The sequence below is a fragment of the Mustelus asterias genome, chromosome 3 (genome assembly GCF_964213995.1).
Source record: "Mustelus asterias chromosome 3, sMusAst1.hap1.1, whole genome shotgun sequence".
Taxonomy (NCBI): Eukaryota; Metazoa; Chordata; class Chondrichthyes; order Carcharhiniformes; family Triakidae; genus Mustelus; species Mustelus asterias.
In genome coordinates this window covers 126,722,923-126,740,531 of record NC_135803.1, presented here as the reverse complement: position 1 = coordinate 126,740,531, position 17,609 = coordinate 126,722,923, and the positions used below count along the sequence as shown (strand labels likewise).

Genomic DNA, 17,609 nt, shown 5'->3' with positions numbered 1-17,609 from the left:
AACCCGGGTAATTATAGGCCGGTGAGCTTGACGTCCATGGTAGGGAAATTGTTGGAGAAGATTCTTAGAGATAGGATATATGCACATTTAGAACTGAATAATCTCATTAGCGATAGACAGCATGGTTTTGTACAAGGGAGGTCATGCCTCACAAATTTGGTTGAGTTTTTTGAGGAGGTGACAAAAACGATTGACGAGGGAAGGGCCGTGGATGTCGTCTATATGGATTTTAGTAAAGCGTTTGACAAGGTCCCTCATGGTAGGCTGGTGCAAAAGGTCAAATCTCACAGGGATAAAAGGTGAGCTAGCTAAATGGGTGGAGAACTGGCTTAGCCATAGAAGACAGAGGGTAACAGTGGAGGGGTCTTTTTCCGGATGGAGGTCTGTGACTAGCGGTGTTCCGCAGGGCTCTGTACTGGGACCTCTGCTGTTTGTGATATATATAAATGATTTGGAGGAAGATGTAGCTGGTGTGATCAGTAAGTTTGCGGATGACACAAAGATTGCTGGAGTTGCGGATAGTGATGAACATTGTCAGAGAATACAGCAGGATATAGATAGGCTGGAACATTGGGCGGAGAAATGGCAGATGGAATTTAATCCAGATAAATGCAAAGTGATGCATTTCAGTAGATCTAATGTAAGGGGGAGCTATACAATAAATGGCAGAACCATCAGGAGTATAGACACACAGAGGGACCTGGGTGTACAAGTCTACAAATCCTTAAAGGTGGCAGCACAGGTGGAGAGGGTGGTCAAGAAGGCATATGGCATGCTTGCCTTTATTGGACGGGGCATTGAATATAAAAGTTGGCATATGATGTTGCAGCTGTATAGAACGTTGGTCAGACCACATTTGGAATACTGCATCCAGTTCTGGTCGCCACACTACCAGGAGGACGTGGAGGCTTTTGGAGAGAGTACAGAAAAGGTTTACCAGGATGTTGCCTGGTATGGAGGGTCTTAGCTATGAGGAGAGATTGGGTAAACTGGGGTTGTTCTCCCTGGAGGATGAGGGGCAACCTAATAGAGGTGTATAAAATTATGAAGGTCATAGATAGGGTGAACAGTGGGAAGCTTTTTCCCAGGTTGGAGGTGACGATCACAAGGGGTCATGGGTTCAAGGTGAGGGGGGCAAGGTTCAACACAGATGTTAGGGGGACGTATTTTACACAGAGGGTGGTGGGGGCCTGGAATGCACTGCCAAGCAAGGTGATTGAGGCGGACACGCTGGGATCGTTTAAGACTTATCTAGATAGCCACATGAACAGACTGGGAATAGAGGGATACAAACAAATGGTCTAGTTGGGCACATGAGCGGCGCAGGCTTGAAGGGCTGAAGGGCCTGTTCCCGTGCTGTATTGTTCTTTGTTCACTTTAAACATTATTAACCCATTGGGAACACTGGAAAATTTCCCAGAACAGACTGCATCACCCCCTGCTCATAATCCAAAACTACCAAGTTTATTTTTTCCCCGCAATTTAAATGAAAAATATTCAATATTCTTTCAATTTAATTTGATTTTAATTGGGGTGGCATGGTGACACAGTGGTTAGCACTGCTGCCTCACAGCACCAGGGACCTGATTCGATTCCCGGCTTGGGTCACTGTCCGTGTGGAGTTTGCACGTTCTCCCCGTGTCCGTGTGGGTTTCCTCCGGGTGCTCCAGTTTCCTCCCACAGTTTGAAAGACGTGCTGGTTAGGTGCATTGGCTATGCTAAATTCTCCCTCAGTGTACCTGAACAGGTGCCAGAGTGTGGCAACTGGGGGATTTTCCCAGTAACTTCATTGCAGTGTTAATGTAAGCCTACTTGTGACACTAATAAATAAACTTTAAACTGTAACAATCCTCTTTAATTTTCACCACGCTTATGATTTTATACCTTGGCCAATATTTCAGGGAGTGAATATTGTTGCTAAATCAGAATAATTGATCACGGTTGATTACAGCATGGAAGAAGGCCATTTGTCCCATTGCGTCTGTGCTCGCCCTTGAAGTGTTAATATATCTAATGCCACTCCCCAGCCTTCTCCCATAGCCCTGCTTTTTTTCCCCTGTTCAGATAACAATCCAATTCCCTTTTGATAGCCCCAATTGATCATATACACGGGCAGTACATTCCAGATCCTAAACTTATGCCATGTGGACAAAGGTTTTCCTCATGTTGCCATTGCTTCTTTTGCCAATTCTGTTTTGCATTTTTCCACCAATGGTAATGGTTTCTTTCTATCTACTTTGTTCAGACCTCTCGTGAATCTGAATACCTCTATCAAATCAACGTTTGATCACTTTTTCTGAAGAACTATTTTTTTCAAACTATGGGCATGAGGCATTTGAATTGAGAGTTCGAGTCCTATTATGGCCAACTGTAAAAAGCATGGTTGTGAACTGCATTATAAGGCAAATTCATTCTACTTTTGAACTGTTAAAACGCCACTGCACTAGGCGTGACCATATCTATGGGATATGGTATTTAAAAAGTTGCAGTCAATTATGAAAGCTGTTGAATGATTCTAGTACACCCTTCAACCGAGGCCAACCTGGGGAACAAACGCCAATATGAACAATCTCTAGGAGATGGACTATTTTTTCAAATTTAATAAACTTAGTTGAAAATATCCATGAAAAAAAGGTGCTAATGAACATTCTAATCAATGTATTTGTTGCATTTTCTACTTTTGGCTAGTTGCCAAAAATATCAACAATCTCTTGATGTTTTCTTTCAAGCAAGCACCTAACCTGCAAAAGCTGCAGTGACTGGATGAGCTTTTGCAACTGATTAAACTGGAATTGCAATCTTTTTGGATTGAGTCAAGAGTTTCCAGTCTCCCAGGTTCTCCTACCGGTGAACTGGGACAAAGATTCCGCATATGCATTATTGGTGCATGTATCATCCTGGCTGCTGTTACTTGCTGCCAACCTGCACTTCCTGGTCCCTGCTGGTTGCCCCACTCCTCAACTTATACTGGGGTTTCATGCTTCACAAGAAAGAAAAATGACGTCATGAATTTACTGGCTGGAAACCACTAATTAAAAATGACGTAAGTGTTTAAATACCTATTTTCTCTGCAGACTAGCGCACAAGCAAATCAGATGGTGAAGAAGCAAGACCGTGTGGGTCCCCCCTCGCTCTTTCAATCCAACTTGCAAGTTTTGAGCCCTGCCTATTGTTTGACAGAGAAACGTTACTGGGAATAGGTAGGAATGTGGGGTGGGTTACCGTCCAATCGATCATGATCTTACTGAATGATCACAGAAGGAGCAGCGCTCCGAAAGCTCGTAATTCCAAATAAACCTGTTGGACTTTAACCTGATATTGAAACTTCTTACTGTGCCCACACCAGTCCAACACAGGCATGTCCACATCATTACTCAATGGTGGAGTAGGCTCAAAGGCTGAGTGACCTATTCCTGCTCCTAATTTGTACATTGATATGAATGTGAGCTTTGAGTGGGTGTGTGCGTGCATGAAAATTGGAATGTTTTTATTATTGTTGGCAGGTTAATTCCAATAAAGACTTTTTTTTTGTAAAAACTCAGGGAAACTTGTGTGCCTGTATCCTTTTAGAGTCTTTGGGCAGAATTTTACAGACCTTCCCACCGGCAGGATCTTCATGTCCTGCCAAAATCAAGCGACTTCTGAATGGATCATTACATTTCCTGCCCTGCCCCCACCATCACAAAATTCCACCCAAGGCATGTAAACAATTAAATACTCGAATTGGCAAACATATCATAAGAAGTTAAAAACTAGGAGCAGAAGTAGGCCATCTGGCTCCTCGAGCCTGCTCTGCCATTCAATAAGATCATGGCAGATCTTTTCATGGACTCAGCTCCACTTAACCACCCACTCACAAAAACCCTTAATTCCTTACTGTTCAAAAATCTATGTTTGCCTTAAAAACATTCAACGAGGTAGCCTCAACAGCTTCACTGGGCAGAAAATTCCACAGACTCACAACCTTTTGGGTGAAGAAGTTCCTCCTCAATTCACTTGCTAGCGATCTTTTTTCTTGCTCTTTATTTCATTTTTTTTCTCTCCCACTCCAATCTCTCTGTGCCAATATATGTCTCTCCACTTGTGTCTCTATCCCCTTTGCTTTCTCTTGTATCGTAGCGATGGAGGTGCTGCCCTGGAGCAGAGGAGCACCAAATAGAATTTGGAGGAAAGACAGAGGATTGTGAAGACTGGGGCTAGAGTGTCGGGTAGGTGGGGAAAAAAGTCTTTGAACAAGTTTTTTGGATTTGTTCAATTAATAACATTTGTGGCCCATCTGGCTAGTTTTAAACAGTTTCTAAATCATTTTTTACATTCAATTCTGTTCCATCAACATGGCATGCCAATATATTACTAGGCAAGTTAGATTTCTTGGGGTAATACTAAAGCAATGCAATTTACTCACAGAAATATAACATTAATTAGTTTTCCTGATGAGACTGATACAGCTTTCCAGCTTAAAAAAAGTCACATAGCCTAACTTTGAACAAGCAGTCTGGAGAATGAGCATGCGATAACAGATATTACTGAACAAACAAAATTCTCCAGAACATCTGCTCATTCTAACCTGCTCTAATCTTTGCTGCCTTTTCAGGAGCTGAAGTTCAAAAGGCGATTTCATTTTGCGTGCCTCTTCTTCCTCCTTTCTTTGTCGAATCAGCTGATCTCTCCGCCTGTATTCCAGCACTCGTTGTAGTTCTGGCTTGTTTTCAGAACTCACACCACTGCAAGAGAAACACAAGGAAAGATTACATTAGCTCTCAAATCTCCAGTGGTTTTATCCATGGAAAGTCAAGACAAATTTCACTCCCAGTATATTCTTTTTGCAGGAGTTAGCTACACATGTGGAGAATCTGGAGTCCCAGATCCCCCTAAGTGCAGAAATGTATGGTGCAGGTGGGAGTGAGAGTCAGAGGGATGATGCTCAAATAATGATTACACAACTTGTATAGTAAAATTAATGTATCACAAATTCTTAAATTATAATTAATCTAGATTTGGCTTACAAACACATGAAGGAAAACACACAAATGATCATCCACTGCCTCATCCAGAAACAGTGCAACCACAGGCACTATTGAGCCATCCCCCTACCACTGGGAAGTACAAAATACACAAGCTAAAATGCTGCAACATTTGAACAAACCTCTGGCAGACAGTGGTAAGTCAGAAATTCCTTTAATCAGCTGTTAACAAACTATTTAGCCTGTATAACATAGCCTGTATCCATGGATTTTAGTAAGGCCTTTGATAAGGTCCCCCATGGTCGGCTTATGATGAAAGTGAGGAGGTGTGGGATAGAGGGAAAGTTGGCCGATTGGATAGGTAACTGGCTGTCTGATCGAAGACAGAGGGTGGTGGTCGATGGAAAATTTTCGGATTGGAGGCAGGTTGCTAGCGGAGTGCCGCAGGGATCAGTGCTTGGTCCTCTGCTCTTTGTGATTTTTATTAATGACTTAGAGGAGGGGGCTGAAGGGTGGATCAGTAAATTTGCTGATGACACCAAGATTGGTGGAGTAGTGGATGAGGTGGAGGGGTGTTGTAGGCTGCAAAGAGACATAGATAGGATGCAAAGCTGGGCTGAAAAATGGCAAATGGAGTTTAATCCTGATAAATGTGAGGTGATTCATTTTGGTAGGACTAATTTAAATGTGGATTACAGGGTCAAAGGTAGGGTTCTGAAGACTGTGGAGGAACAGAGAGATCTTGGGGTTCATATCCACAGATCTCTAAAGGTTGCCACTCAAGTGGATAGAGCTGTGAAGAAGGCCTATAGTGTGTTAGCTTTTATTAACAGGGGGTTGGAGTTTAAGAGCCGTGGGGTTATGCTGCAACTGTACAGGACCTTGGTGAGACCACATTTGGAGTATTGTGTGCAGTTCTGGTCACCTCACTATAGGAAGGATGTGGAAGCGCTGGAAAGAGTGCAGAGGAGATTTACCAGGATGCTGCCTGGTTTGGAGGGTAGGTCTTATGAGGAAAGGTTGAGGGAGCTAGGGCTGTTCTCTCTGGAGCGGAGGAGGCTGAGGGGAGACTTAATAGAGGTTTATAAAATGATGAAGGGGATAGATAGAGTGAACGTTCAAAGACTATTTCCTCGGGTGGATGGAGCTATTACAAGGGGGCATAACTATAGGGTTCGTGGTGGGAGATACAGGAAGGATATCAGAGGTAGGTTCTTTACGCAGAGAGTGGTTGGGGTGTGAAATGGACTGCCTGCAGTGATAGTGGAGTCAGACACTTTAGGAACATTTAAGCGGTTATTGGATAGGCACATGGAGCACACCAGGATGATAGGGAGTGGGATAGCTTGATCTTGGTTTCAGATAAAGCTCGGCACAACATCGTGGGCCGAAGGGCCTGTTCTGTGCTGTACTGTTCTATGTTCTATATAACAGGAATGTAAAGCTTGCTACCGAAAAGGATCAATATTTAGTAGATAAAAGCAAAATACTGTGGATGCTGGAAGCTGAAACAAAAACAGAAAATGGCGGAAAATCTCAGCAGGTCTGACAGCATCTGTGGAGAGGGAATAAAGCCAATGTGGTTTAGGAATCACAAAGTGATATCTTTTGATGCCATGTAGATTGTTAATTATCAATTGTCTTGTATCCACTTTGACTTAAATGTGCATTTTGTGTTACATAGGATTATTATACTTAGAATGAGACTGGTTGTCAGAATTATTTTTGATGCATGCACCTGAAACAAAGGATGACTACAATTTGAATGGCATATTCATATCACCAAATGTCAAATGGCCCCACGATTAATCCTCTGCAGTACCTACAAAACCGTAATGCTCAATATTTGCCTGGTACCTTTTCCAAAGTTATCTGATTTTGTGTCAAGAGACTATTTGACATGGGGAGTGCATTGCATCAATGCTGCAACTATCCTTACCCCATGTCCTCGCAAATTATTGCTATGTTGTGACCTCTGCTACATAGTAAAACGCAGTAGCCTTGTCCAGATCTTGTCCCTTGCTTTGGAACATCTTAAAGCTAATTGGAGATATCCAACACCATTATCCCAAATGATGAATGAACTTGACATAAAGGACAAATTGAGTAGGTGACTGTCCCAATAGGTTTAATTTGTACTACCGTACTTGCAATTGAATGGAAAACACCAAGATTTGTAGGACACCAATCAATTTATCAGTTGTGAAGTCTCTGATAGAAATTGTTGATAGTCTATGTACCCAAATCATACATGAAGGAAATCTACTTGGACAAAAATAATGAAGAACGGTCTGCATGAGTGGAACAATAACTTGGTATGAATTTAATAACTTCTAAAAAACAGGGGACCTTTGGAAAGTTATTGGGGAAAAAACTATATCCCCTGTACTTTACAGTCAAATTTAACAACCTTAAACCTTCACTAAGCTTCCTACTTTCTCATGAATAGCAGGTGCTGGCAATGGAAATAGCTGTACCATAGTCACTAGTAACAGGTGCAAAGGAGTGGGAATTCCGTATCAGTACATGGCTGGCAAGGTGGGCGGCACTCCTGGGATCCACCGGCCTTTCATTTGTCGCAGTTCCAGGCCACAGGGACCTCTCCTCTCGTCAGACTTCCCAAACCTTCTCCCTCTTCTGATATTTTGCTGCAGCTATTCACATCTCCTCGACACCCATTTTTTTAAAAAAACTTATCCAATTAGCACAGTCTTCTGCCTTTCACCATCACCTCTTTTTGGCATTTAATCCCACCTGCTTTCCACCCTATTACTAATCCTGAAAATGCTGGAAAATTTCAGCAGCTCTGTGAAGGGTCTTCCTGATGTGAAACACTGGCTCGATTCACCAGGCAGGAGTGTTCTCTTCCTGTTGGGGAACTCTTCAGCAGTCACAGGCATTCAGCCTCTGATCTTCGGGTAAGCGTTCTCCAAGGCGGCCTTCACAACACACGACAACGCAGAGTCGCTGAGCAGAAACTGATAGCCAAGTTCCGCACACGAGGACGGCCTCAACCGGGATCTTGGGTTCATGTCACACTATCTGTAACCCCCACGACTTGCCTGGGCTTGCAAAATCTCACTAACTGTCCTGGCTGGAGACAATACACATCTCTTTAACCTGTGCTTAACCCTCTCTGCACTCACATTGTCTGTACCTTTAAGACTTAATCACCTGTAAAGACTTGCATTCCAACCATTATCTTGTAAATTGAGTTTGTGTCTATATATGCCCTATTTGTGAACACAACTCCCACTCACCTGATGAAGGGGCAGTGCTCCGAAAGCTTGTGGCTTGTGCTACCAAATAAACCTGTTGGACTTTAACCTGGTGTTGTGAGACTTCTTACTGTGCTTACCCCAGTCCAACGCCGGCACCTCCACATCATGTCTATTCTCTCTCTACAGATGTTGTCAGGTCCACTGAGATTTTCCTGCATTTTCTGTTTTTGTTTCAGATTCCAGCATCCACAGTAATTTGCCTTTATCTATTACTAATCCTCTTTTGTTCTTTCCACCCCTCCACCACCACTTTCCCTGCCTCTGTACTTGCTTAAATCTGATCACCTCTCTAGCCTTTTCCAGTCTGCTGAAACAAAAAGAACCTGGAAACGTTCAATCGATGTTTCTCTCCACATGTACTGCCTTGACATGCTGAATACTTCCAACATTTCTTTCTGCCTTGATTTCAGAGTTCCAGCATCTACAATGTTTTTATCTTTGTGAAAAGTAAGCCCTCTTCCAAAATGATCTCCCATGTGTTGCTGTTCAGTTTCTGTTCTGATTGCAACTTTGTCTATTGTAAAGATATCATATTGGTTCAGCCCTTGTTCCAGTTTGGCTATTATGAAATTCCCATATCAATGTCCGTTGAGTAAATATCTGCTTTGCCATACAGCTGCCAAACTAAGGCAAATAGAAACATTGTCTAATTTTACACAGACTTTTCTTCTCAAATTTGTTTTCCAGCCATGAGAAGTTTTGAAATCATTATTTTCAATACAGACTTTGCAAGTCGGACCATACTTATCTTTGATATTATTTGAATTCTGCCAATTTTATTTCTTGTTTTGTATTTTGCAGTCAGAGTTACATGGTCTGCCAGGGTATTGTTTATTTGCCAGAGAGGTCCGCAGTTACTAATTCAGTATTTTATCAACTGAACATCAGCTGAATCTTTCACCCCAATTTGGACATCAGCCTGCTCGATGTTTGAGATTTATTAACCTGTAAATGGATCGATGAACAGGGGCAAAGACAAAGACGTGCTTAACCAGCTCTACTCAGGAAAGTAACCTGGATCGGGCACAAGGCTCCTAAAAATATTAACAATGTTTAATGGAGAACAGCAGCATAACATTCAGGCTAATGGATATATTCTGAAATGGGATCATTTTTATAAGCAGAAAGGAAACAGGAGCTTGCTCCACCATTGAAGATAAGATCATAACTAAACTCGTGTATCAGCTACACTTTCCCACATTATCCCTTGATGCCCAAGAATCTATAGATATCCGTAATAACTCAAGGCCACTCGAAGTGGCAAGTAACAAACTAAAGAATTTATCGATTGAGAAGAACTATATAAAACAAAAGGGTTTACAGCACAACTATACAGGTCTACTAACAACACCCTGACTCCAACTGCAGCCTCCCAGGCGCTGGGATGCACGTCCTCTCTCCCAATAGGCCCAGCTTTGTATGACCTTGCTGCATTGGTTCTGGCCTGGTCATATGACCTGCGAAGGATTGCCCATTAAAGGGGCCATGCTACCTCAATATCAATTTTAAATATAGTCCAACTGAGCAACCACAATCCTCTGATATGGAGAATTCCAAAGCTTCATAACACTCAGTGAAGAGGTTTCTCCTAATCTCAAATCTAAATTGCCTACCCATTCTCCCAAGTCTTTGACTATTAGTTCTAGGTTCTCCAGCCAAGGGAAATATCTCTCACCATCTACCCAGTCAAGCCTACTAAGAATTTTATACATTTCAATGAGATCACTTCACACTACAAATCCAGAGAACAGACTCATCGCACTCAAGGACTGAAAGGGCTCCCCCAAGTGGAGGCATTAAAAAAAGGGAGGTAGAGAGAAAATAGGGAACTTTAGACCACTGAGTCTAATGTTGTTACTGGGGAAGTTGCTAAAGTCCATTATCAAGGATTTCATAACTCAGCATTTGGACTATAATCAGACAAAGTCAGCATTGATTTATAAAAGGGAAATCATGCTTGATAAATCTATTGGAATTCTTTGAGGATGTAATGAGCAAAGTTGACCAAGGAGAACCAGTGGATGTGGTTTATTTAGACTTTCAGAAGGCTTTTGACAAGGTCTCACATAACACACTACTATGTAAAGTTAAAGCACTTGGGATTGCAGGTAACGTCCTAGATGGATAGAAAGCTGGTTAGCAGATAGGAAGCAAAGAGATGGCATAAATGGGTCTTTTTCTGATTGGCAGTCAGTGACTAGTGGAGTTCCGCAGGGAAGAGGGAACTGAATGTATCATCCCCAAATTTGCAAATGATACAAAAGTGGGTGGGAAGATGAGCTGTGAGGAAGATGCATAGATTCTTCAGCGTGATTTGGACAGAGTGTGTGGGCATCTGCAGTATAATGTGGATAAATGTGAGGTTATCCACTTTGGTAGCAATAATAGGAAGACAGATTATTACTTTAAGGGGTGTAAATTGAGAGAGGTGGATACTCAGCGAGACTTTGGTGTCCATGTGCATCAGTTGCTGAACGTAAGCACGCAGGTACAGCAGGCAGTAAAGAAGGCAAATGGTATGCTGGCCTTCATAGCAAGAGGATTTAAGTATAGGGATCGGGATGTTTGCTGCAATTGTATAGTGTGTTGGTGAGGCCATACCTAGAGTATTGTGTGCAGTTTTGGTGTCCTTATTGGAGGAAGGATGTCCTTGCTATAGAGGGAGTACAGCGAAGGTTTACCAGACTGATTCCTGGGATGGCAGGTCTGTCATATGAGGAGAGACAAAGTCGGTTAGGATTATTTTCACTGGACTTTAGAAGAGTATCAGGGGATCTCATAGAAACTTACAAACTTCTAACAGGGTTAGATAGGGTAGATTCAAAAAGAATGTTCCCAATGATGGGGGAGTCCGGAACTCGGGGTCATAGTTTGAGTTTTAGAACTGAGGTGAGGAGAAATTTCTTTAACCAGAGGGTGGTGAATGTGTGGAATTCACTACCACAGAATGTAGTTGAGGCTAAAGCGTTGTCTGATTTCAAGAAGAAATTAGATATAGATCTTGGGGCTAAAGAGATCGAGGGATTATGGGGGAGGAAGGGGGGAAAAAAAAAATCAGGATATCAAATTCGATAATCAGCCATGATCAAAATGAATGGTGGAGCAGGCTCGAAGGGCTGAATGGCCTACTCCTGCTGCTAGTTTCTATTTACCTTCCTAGTTAATTCACCAGGAAACTGGGACAAGTCTGGTTCAAGTGGAGTCTGTCCCAGTGGAACAGCTCCAGTTTTCCCAGTGGAATTGAGGGATAAGAGCAGCAGCCACGATCTTATCAAATGGCGAGGCAGACTAGAACTGTCAAATGGCCCACTCCAGCTTCTTGTTCTTCTGATTTTATATTCCCACACCATTCTTCCAATGATGCACTTAAGCCACTGATCAGTTTCCCACCTAATCGCTAAGTATTTGAAAAAGGATGCAAGAAAGGGTGAGGGAAATGGCGCTGGAATAGTCAGTGCCAGTTGAAGATGTAGCTCTAGTAGAAGCATGATGGGCTGAATGGCTGCCCTCCATGTTGTAACTTTTATCATCCTTTACAATCAACTTTCTGCTGATGGTGCAACTGAAAATTGACTTGCAGCTCAGCAACGTCACCAGCAGGATCAGTGTAGAACTATGGTCAAAACAGAAAGGGAGTGATAGGTTATGCAGACTATTTTCTCAAAACGTTGTGCATCTCAAATTTGCAGGCATAAACCTGAAGGGTAATGGCAAGAACGTCATTAGGTTCTTTGAAGGATTTGTTTTCTCAGTTTGAAGGAACTGGCTGGGCTGATAATATTGGCCATGATGCTGAACACGGCTCTAAAACCATCAAGATTAGAGTTGGAGGAGAACAGTGAGCTGAGGGGGATCAGCTTCCTTTTAGGGGCACTAGTTACAAAGGCAACAAAATGGACAAAAGGGTAAAAGAGGAATGAGAAATATTCACAGCATGTTTATGCAACACTGAAAGATGCCCATTGCTTCTATTTGCACAGTGCTGCAAATAGAAAGCATATTTGGATTGACAGATTATTTGTTGTGGAGTTAGGAAAGGCAGGCTCCCATCCACTGCAGAAGGGAACACTCTTCACTGTCCGGCCACCACCAGCATGATTTTAGTCTGCATAAACGGCTGACTATTATTAGAAAGTGAATGATTAGCCGTCAAATTTTATTTTAATTCCTCATCCTTTTCTCTTCCCCCCTCCCATTCTGTAGATAGAGGCCTGGGATTCTCCGATCTCTTTTGCCCCACCACCGCTGCCAATGAGAACGGAGAATTTGGTGGCCAGTCAAAACTCCATTCACTGCAGCGGGACTGGGGAATCCCAGCCATGGGCGAGGTTAAAGAATTTTGGCCAATGACTCTTTGATGTCGAGATGCCGGCGTTGGACTGGGGTAAGCACAGTAAGAAGTCTCACAACACCAGGTTAAAGTCCAACAGGTTTATTTGGTAGCACAAGCCACTAGCTTTCGGAGCGCTGCTCTTTCATCAGGCCACTTACCTGACGAAGGAGCAGCGCTCCGAAAGCTAGTGGCTTGTGCTACCAAATAAACCTGTTGGACTTTAACCTGGTTGTGAGACTTCTTACAATGACTCTTTTACAGGGGTCCTGCGTGAGGATGCAGAACATTCTCCAGTAACTTGCTAAAAAGTGGCTGTTATGCATGTATATTGTGCTCCTGAACGTGTCATCGTTCCTTCCTCCACACAAAGGGTCTCCAACTTTGAGGTGTACCATGAAGCTACAAGGAATAAATATAATTTAATTTATAAATCAATCTTCCTGTTAATTTGAATATCCCAAATTGCTGACGTCAACAGATTTTGGCGTTCCATTTTAGGATTTAACCAATAACAGCCCTTTCTAAACCTTCAGGCCTCGAAAATCCAAATTATTGAGTTTGAAGGAAGTTGAAGGCTGGATTGTCAGAGTTCAGAGGATATGTGGCTTCCAGGTCTTCAGGTTGGATAATCCTGCTCTCTCGCTTTCCTCTTCCCTCCCCCCCCACCTCACTAATTTATCATAAGAATCATAGAATTACTACAGTACAGAAGGAGGCCGTTTGGCCCATCGAGTCTGTACAGGCCACAATCCCACCCAGGCCCTATTCCCATAACCCCACACATTTACACTGTTAATCCCCCTGACACTAGGGTCATTTAGCATGGCCAATCAACCTAACCCGCACATCTTTGGACTGTGGGATGAAACCAGAGCACCCGGAGGAAACCCACGCAGACACGGGGAGAAAGTGCAAACTCCACACAGACAGTGACCCAAGGCCGGAATTGAACCTGGATCCCTGGTGCTGCAAGGCAGCAGTGCTAACCACTGTGCCATCTATAATCAAACAATTATTTATCATTGAAATGATCTCACTGAGTAGACCACATTATAATTGAGTAAATGGGAAGAAATTAGGCATTTGGCTCAGCAAACCAGAGATTAAAACAAGTTAAAAATCTGTCAAACAAATCCTTCCTGCATATTTAGAGATAAACGCTCTGTAATCTGTAAAAAAATGCAAATTATGATATCAGAAGATCTTCCTAGCAGGCTCATAAATAAACAGATTTTTCTATTGAGCCCATGGATGGATTTTTAAATAATCAAGCACCAAAAAAGACTCCAATTTTAGGACAAAATTGAGTTAAATTGCAACTTTCATTTTGCACTGAGTACCTCCAAAACAGAATTCATCGTTAATAAAAGAATTCCTCGAGTGGCACAGTGGTTAGCGCTGCTGCCTCATAGTGTCAGGGACCCGGGTTCGATTCCGGCCTTGGGTCACTGTCTGTGTGGAGTTTGCACGTTCTCCGTGTCTGTGTGTGTTTCCTCTGGGTGCTCCGGTTTCCTCCCACAGTCCAAAGATGTGCGGGTTAGGTGGATTAGCCATGGTAATTGCATGGAGTTACAGGGATAGGGGGTGGGCCTGGGTAAGATGCTCTTTTGAGGAGTCGGTGCAGACTCAATGTGCTGAATGGCCTCCTTCTGCACCGTAGGGATTCTATGGTTTAACGTAACATGTTAATAAATTTTGTTATTTAAACCTCCCCCTTTTTAGTTACACAAACACCTAGTCATAAGATAGTAATGGATGAGAAAGGTTATTCTGTTCAAAAGACACTGCGACATCCAATTCTTTCTGAAATGAATCCAGGAGTTTTTGCCTATATTACTCCATCTGGAATTCATTCCAATTATCATTCTTCATGTCTAGAATCTGCTGACATTAGCCATAAATTTGTAATTTACTTGTTTGAATCCATATCCTCTTGTTCTGCTCTCAATGTAATATTTTCGATTTCCACATCATTTAATATCTTGCATACCTCTGTGAGATCACATCTCAGACACGTGGTATCAAGCCCGAAAAGAAGCAATTTTTCCATGCTTCTTAATAACTCAGGACTTTGACACCAAGGATCAGCTGCATTTCCAGGACTCGACCGTCCATCATGGTATTCAAGATGCAGTCTGCTAAATGCACTGTACCATTTGATCATGCTTCCTTTGCCTTGTACTATGATTTTAGCTGTATGATTCAATATTTTATTGCCTTTGTTGATTGCTGCTCTGGATTGTAACACTGAGTTTAAGGTTCTTTAGGTCTCTTTAAACTCCATTTATAGCTATTTCAGTCCCATTCATAGAACAAGTGTGTCACTTATTTTATCTGCCAATGTGGAGTACTTTAGTACTTGCCTGCATTAAATTTTATCTGGTATTTTTCCATCAAGATGGTATAATCCTTCCCAGTTATTATTTCTGCAAATGAACACTTTGTGCTCTCACTCCAATAAAAAGAAAGAGATTAAATAACCCCATCCATGTGGAACATAATCACACACAAGCAGCACACAATTTCAAATACAACCTCTCATTTGTCAAATAAGCTGTGATAATTATAGGTAGGCTATTCGACTGCAGGGTCATCACAGATGTGTCCAATCCTGTCCTCATCCAATGGATGCAAAGTGTTGAGTGAGCGTGGGGAGAAAGGCTCAATTTCCCTTTCTAATCAAAGGCAGAGAAACTAATCAAAGCATACCCACTAATGATCCTGTCTGGGATCAACTATGTGGAGATTTTGTAAATTGAATTTGTGTCTTTATATGCCCTGTTTGTGAACAGAACTCCCACTTACCTGATGAAGGAGCAGCGCTCCGAAAGCTAGTGGCTTTTGCTACCAAATAAACCTGCTGGACTTTAACCTGGTGTTGTGAGACTTCTTACTGGGATCAACTAACTCAGTAGAAAGCAAGCATTAAATGTGAAAGTTTCCTGGTCTCTGTGGCGTCACTACTGAACGGCAAGACTCACCGAGTAATCCTAGAGTTTGTTCTTTTATTTGGAAGCCGACAGTATTTGGTAGGACGTTGCACTAACTGGTTCTATAAAACGCAGCCAATGTTGATCCTTCTCGTATGGATTAATCAGTCTAATGGTAAAACATGCAGCAGCCACATAGGACAGTTCAGTTGGATTAAAGCACACGCCGGCCTCCCGTAAAATTGGTCTGATTTTTAACCATGTAGATGTATTTGATCCTGCTGAGTTTACCCAGTGTTAAATGGTGCCTACTCAGGAGTTGACTGGGGTAAAAACAGCTATTGGTAGTCAGCTTTGATAGAAGTGATGCATGAAATGGAAACATTGGTGACATTCTTGTGTGGGGAGTGGCAGCACATACCATAACTGACCTGCCTTGGGGAATTTAGTAGTATGCTGAGAAGCACAGAAAATTAAAAAGTCCCAAGGGGAAAAAAGGCATTGACTCAATTCAATGCCAAGATTTTTTTTCCCCTCCTCCCTCTTTATTAGCCTACTCACAATACAGACGAAAATCGGAATACTCTAACTGGCTGTGTTCACTAATGCACTGTGTAATGTAGATATACCATCGACAAAGCTTTGTAGCAGCAGTATTTAGTCAAAAACCAAGGTGCCACTGTATACCAGTGTACCAGGCATTCTATCAAGATGCTTAAAATACAGTGACTAGTGCAACTTAAGAGGTCACTTTTTTCCCTCTGATATAAAAAGGTTAGTTTTGTCAGGAGTTGAAGAAACAAGACTTAAAATAAGATCCCACTCTCACACACTGCTGAAGTACAGAGGCTTATTCTGAAAACAACCACAAGAACTTGTGCAATTTAGCTATTTTTCCCCTGGGCTCCTGTTAATCATAAAGCCAAAACTCTAAAAGTAAAAGGGAAGAGGTGAAGATACAAAGTACACATCCCAGCAAAAGTAAAAACACATTTAATAACAACCACTTCCAGGATTTTAAACAAAAAAATGTTCAAACTTCGGTCACTGCTTAAAATGGGAAACAAAATAACCTTGTAATACCGTGACCCAAAGTAAACTTTTGACAGTTCAATCTATTAAATCACTTTGAACTGTATTTTCTCATTAATCTCTATTTAAGGATCTGCCAATCTGATCTCTAGCCGCCTCTGAAGTCCACACATACCCTTGAGTTTCATTAAAGTAGAGTAGAGGAGGGATTTCCAATCATCTAACTCAGATTACAGACTCTCAGTAATTAACAAAATGGGTCATGTTTATTTTGGATGTTAATGATTTTGGCACACAGTGAAGCAGGCAAGAGTTAGTTCCATGCGTAACTCAGGCACTTGAGCACTCTGGTGTTTCACAGCTGAATAGAAAAAGTGCATCTCTGGTCAAAAAGGAGGTTTCTCTCCAGATGATGGTGGCACAGTCTTAATGCACAGAATTCTGATAGTGCCTTGGTCTCAACATTGGAGCAATGGTGAACATAAACTCCATTCCAAGATCATTTTATTCCAACGTCACTTTATTCCAACGACCCAGTCATCCTGTGGCTCAAAAAGCCAAGGACTACTCAAGCTTTACATTAATGAAAATTTCGTAGCCAAAAATAAATAGGAGCAAATCAGCATAACAAGCAGACATGGAATTAAGCAGAATAGATAAGATCCATACTCATTATGTGATCCTAAGTGAATTCACTGGAAAACAAGCACAAACTGATCATACTTAACTCTAGCTCGTTGATGTTGGGATATTTATTTGAAGCAATATTCCTCAGTTTCCTAGGCACTTTTCTGGCCTTGTCTCTTCAAGCCACACTTCAACCCAAAGCTCTCTCCTATGTAAGTGACTCATTTCTGCAAAATGTCTCCCGAGGTGACAGGTATATGATTTGTCACCTTGGTGAAAATTGACGTCTGCACTTGAGGAAAATGCTGCTTGCAGGATACTGAAATATTGGAGCTGAAAAGTTTAACATTTATTTATTAGTGTTACAAGAAGGCTTACATTAACATTGCAATGAAGTTGCTGTGAAAATCCACACTCCGACGCCTGTTCGGGTACACCGAGG

The 17,609-nt window shown here is 42.1% G+C and overlaps 1 protein-coding gene across 5 annotated transcripts in view; it reads right to left on the bottom strand.

Moving 5' to 3' along the window:
* Positions 1–17,609, bottom strand: part of LOC144491562 (actin-associated protein FAM107A-like) — a 70,420-nt gene that overhangs the window by 3,682 nt on the left and 49,129 nt on the right. For all 5 annotated transcript variants that reach the window (XM_078209544.1, XM_078209543.1, XM_078209541.1 and 2 more), the window contains exon 3: positions 4,568–4,724. In XM_078209544.1, the coding sequence (XP_078065670.1) occupies positions 4,568–4,724 (157 nt within the window). The remainder of the gene's footprint in view (positions 1–4,567; positions 4,725–17,609) is intronic.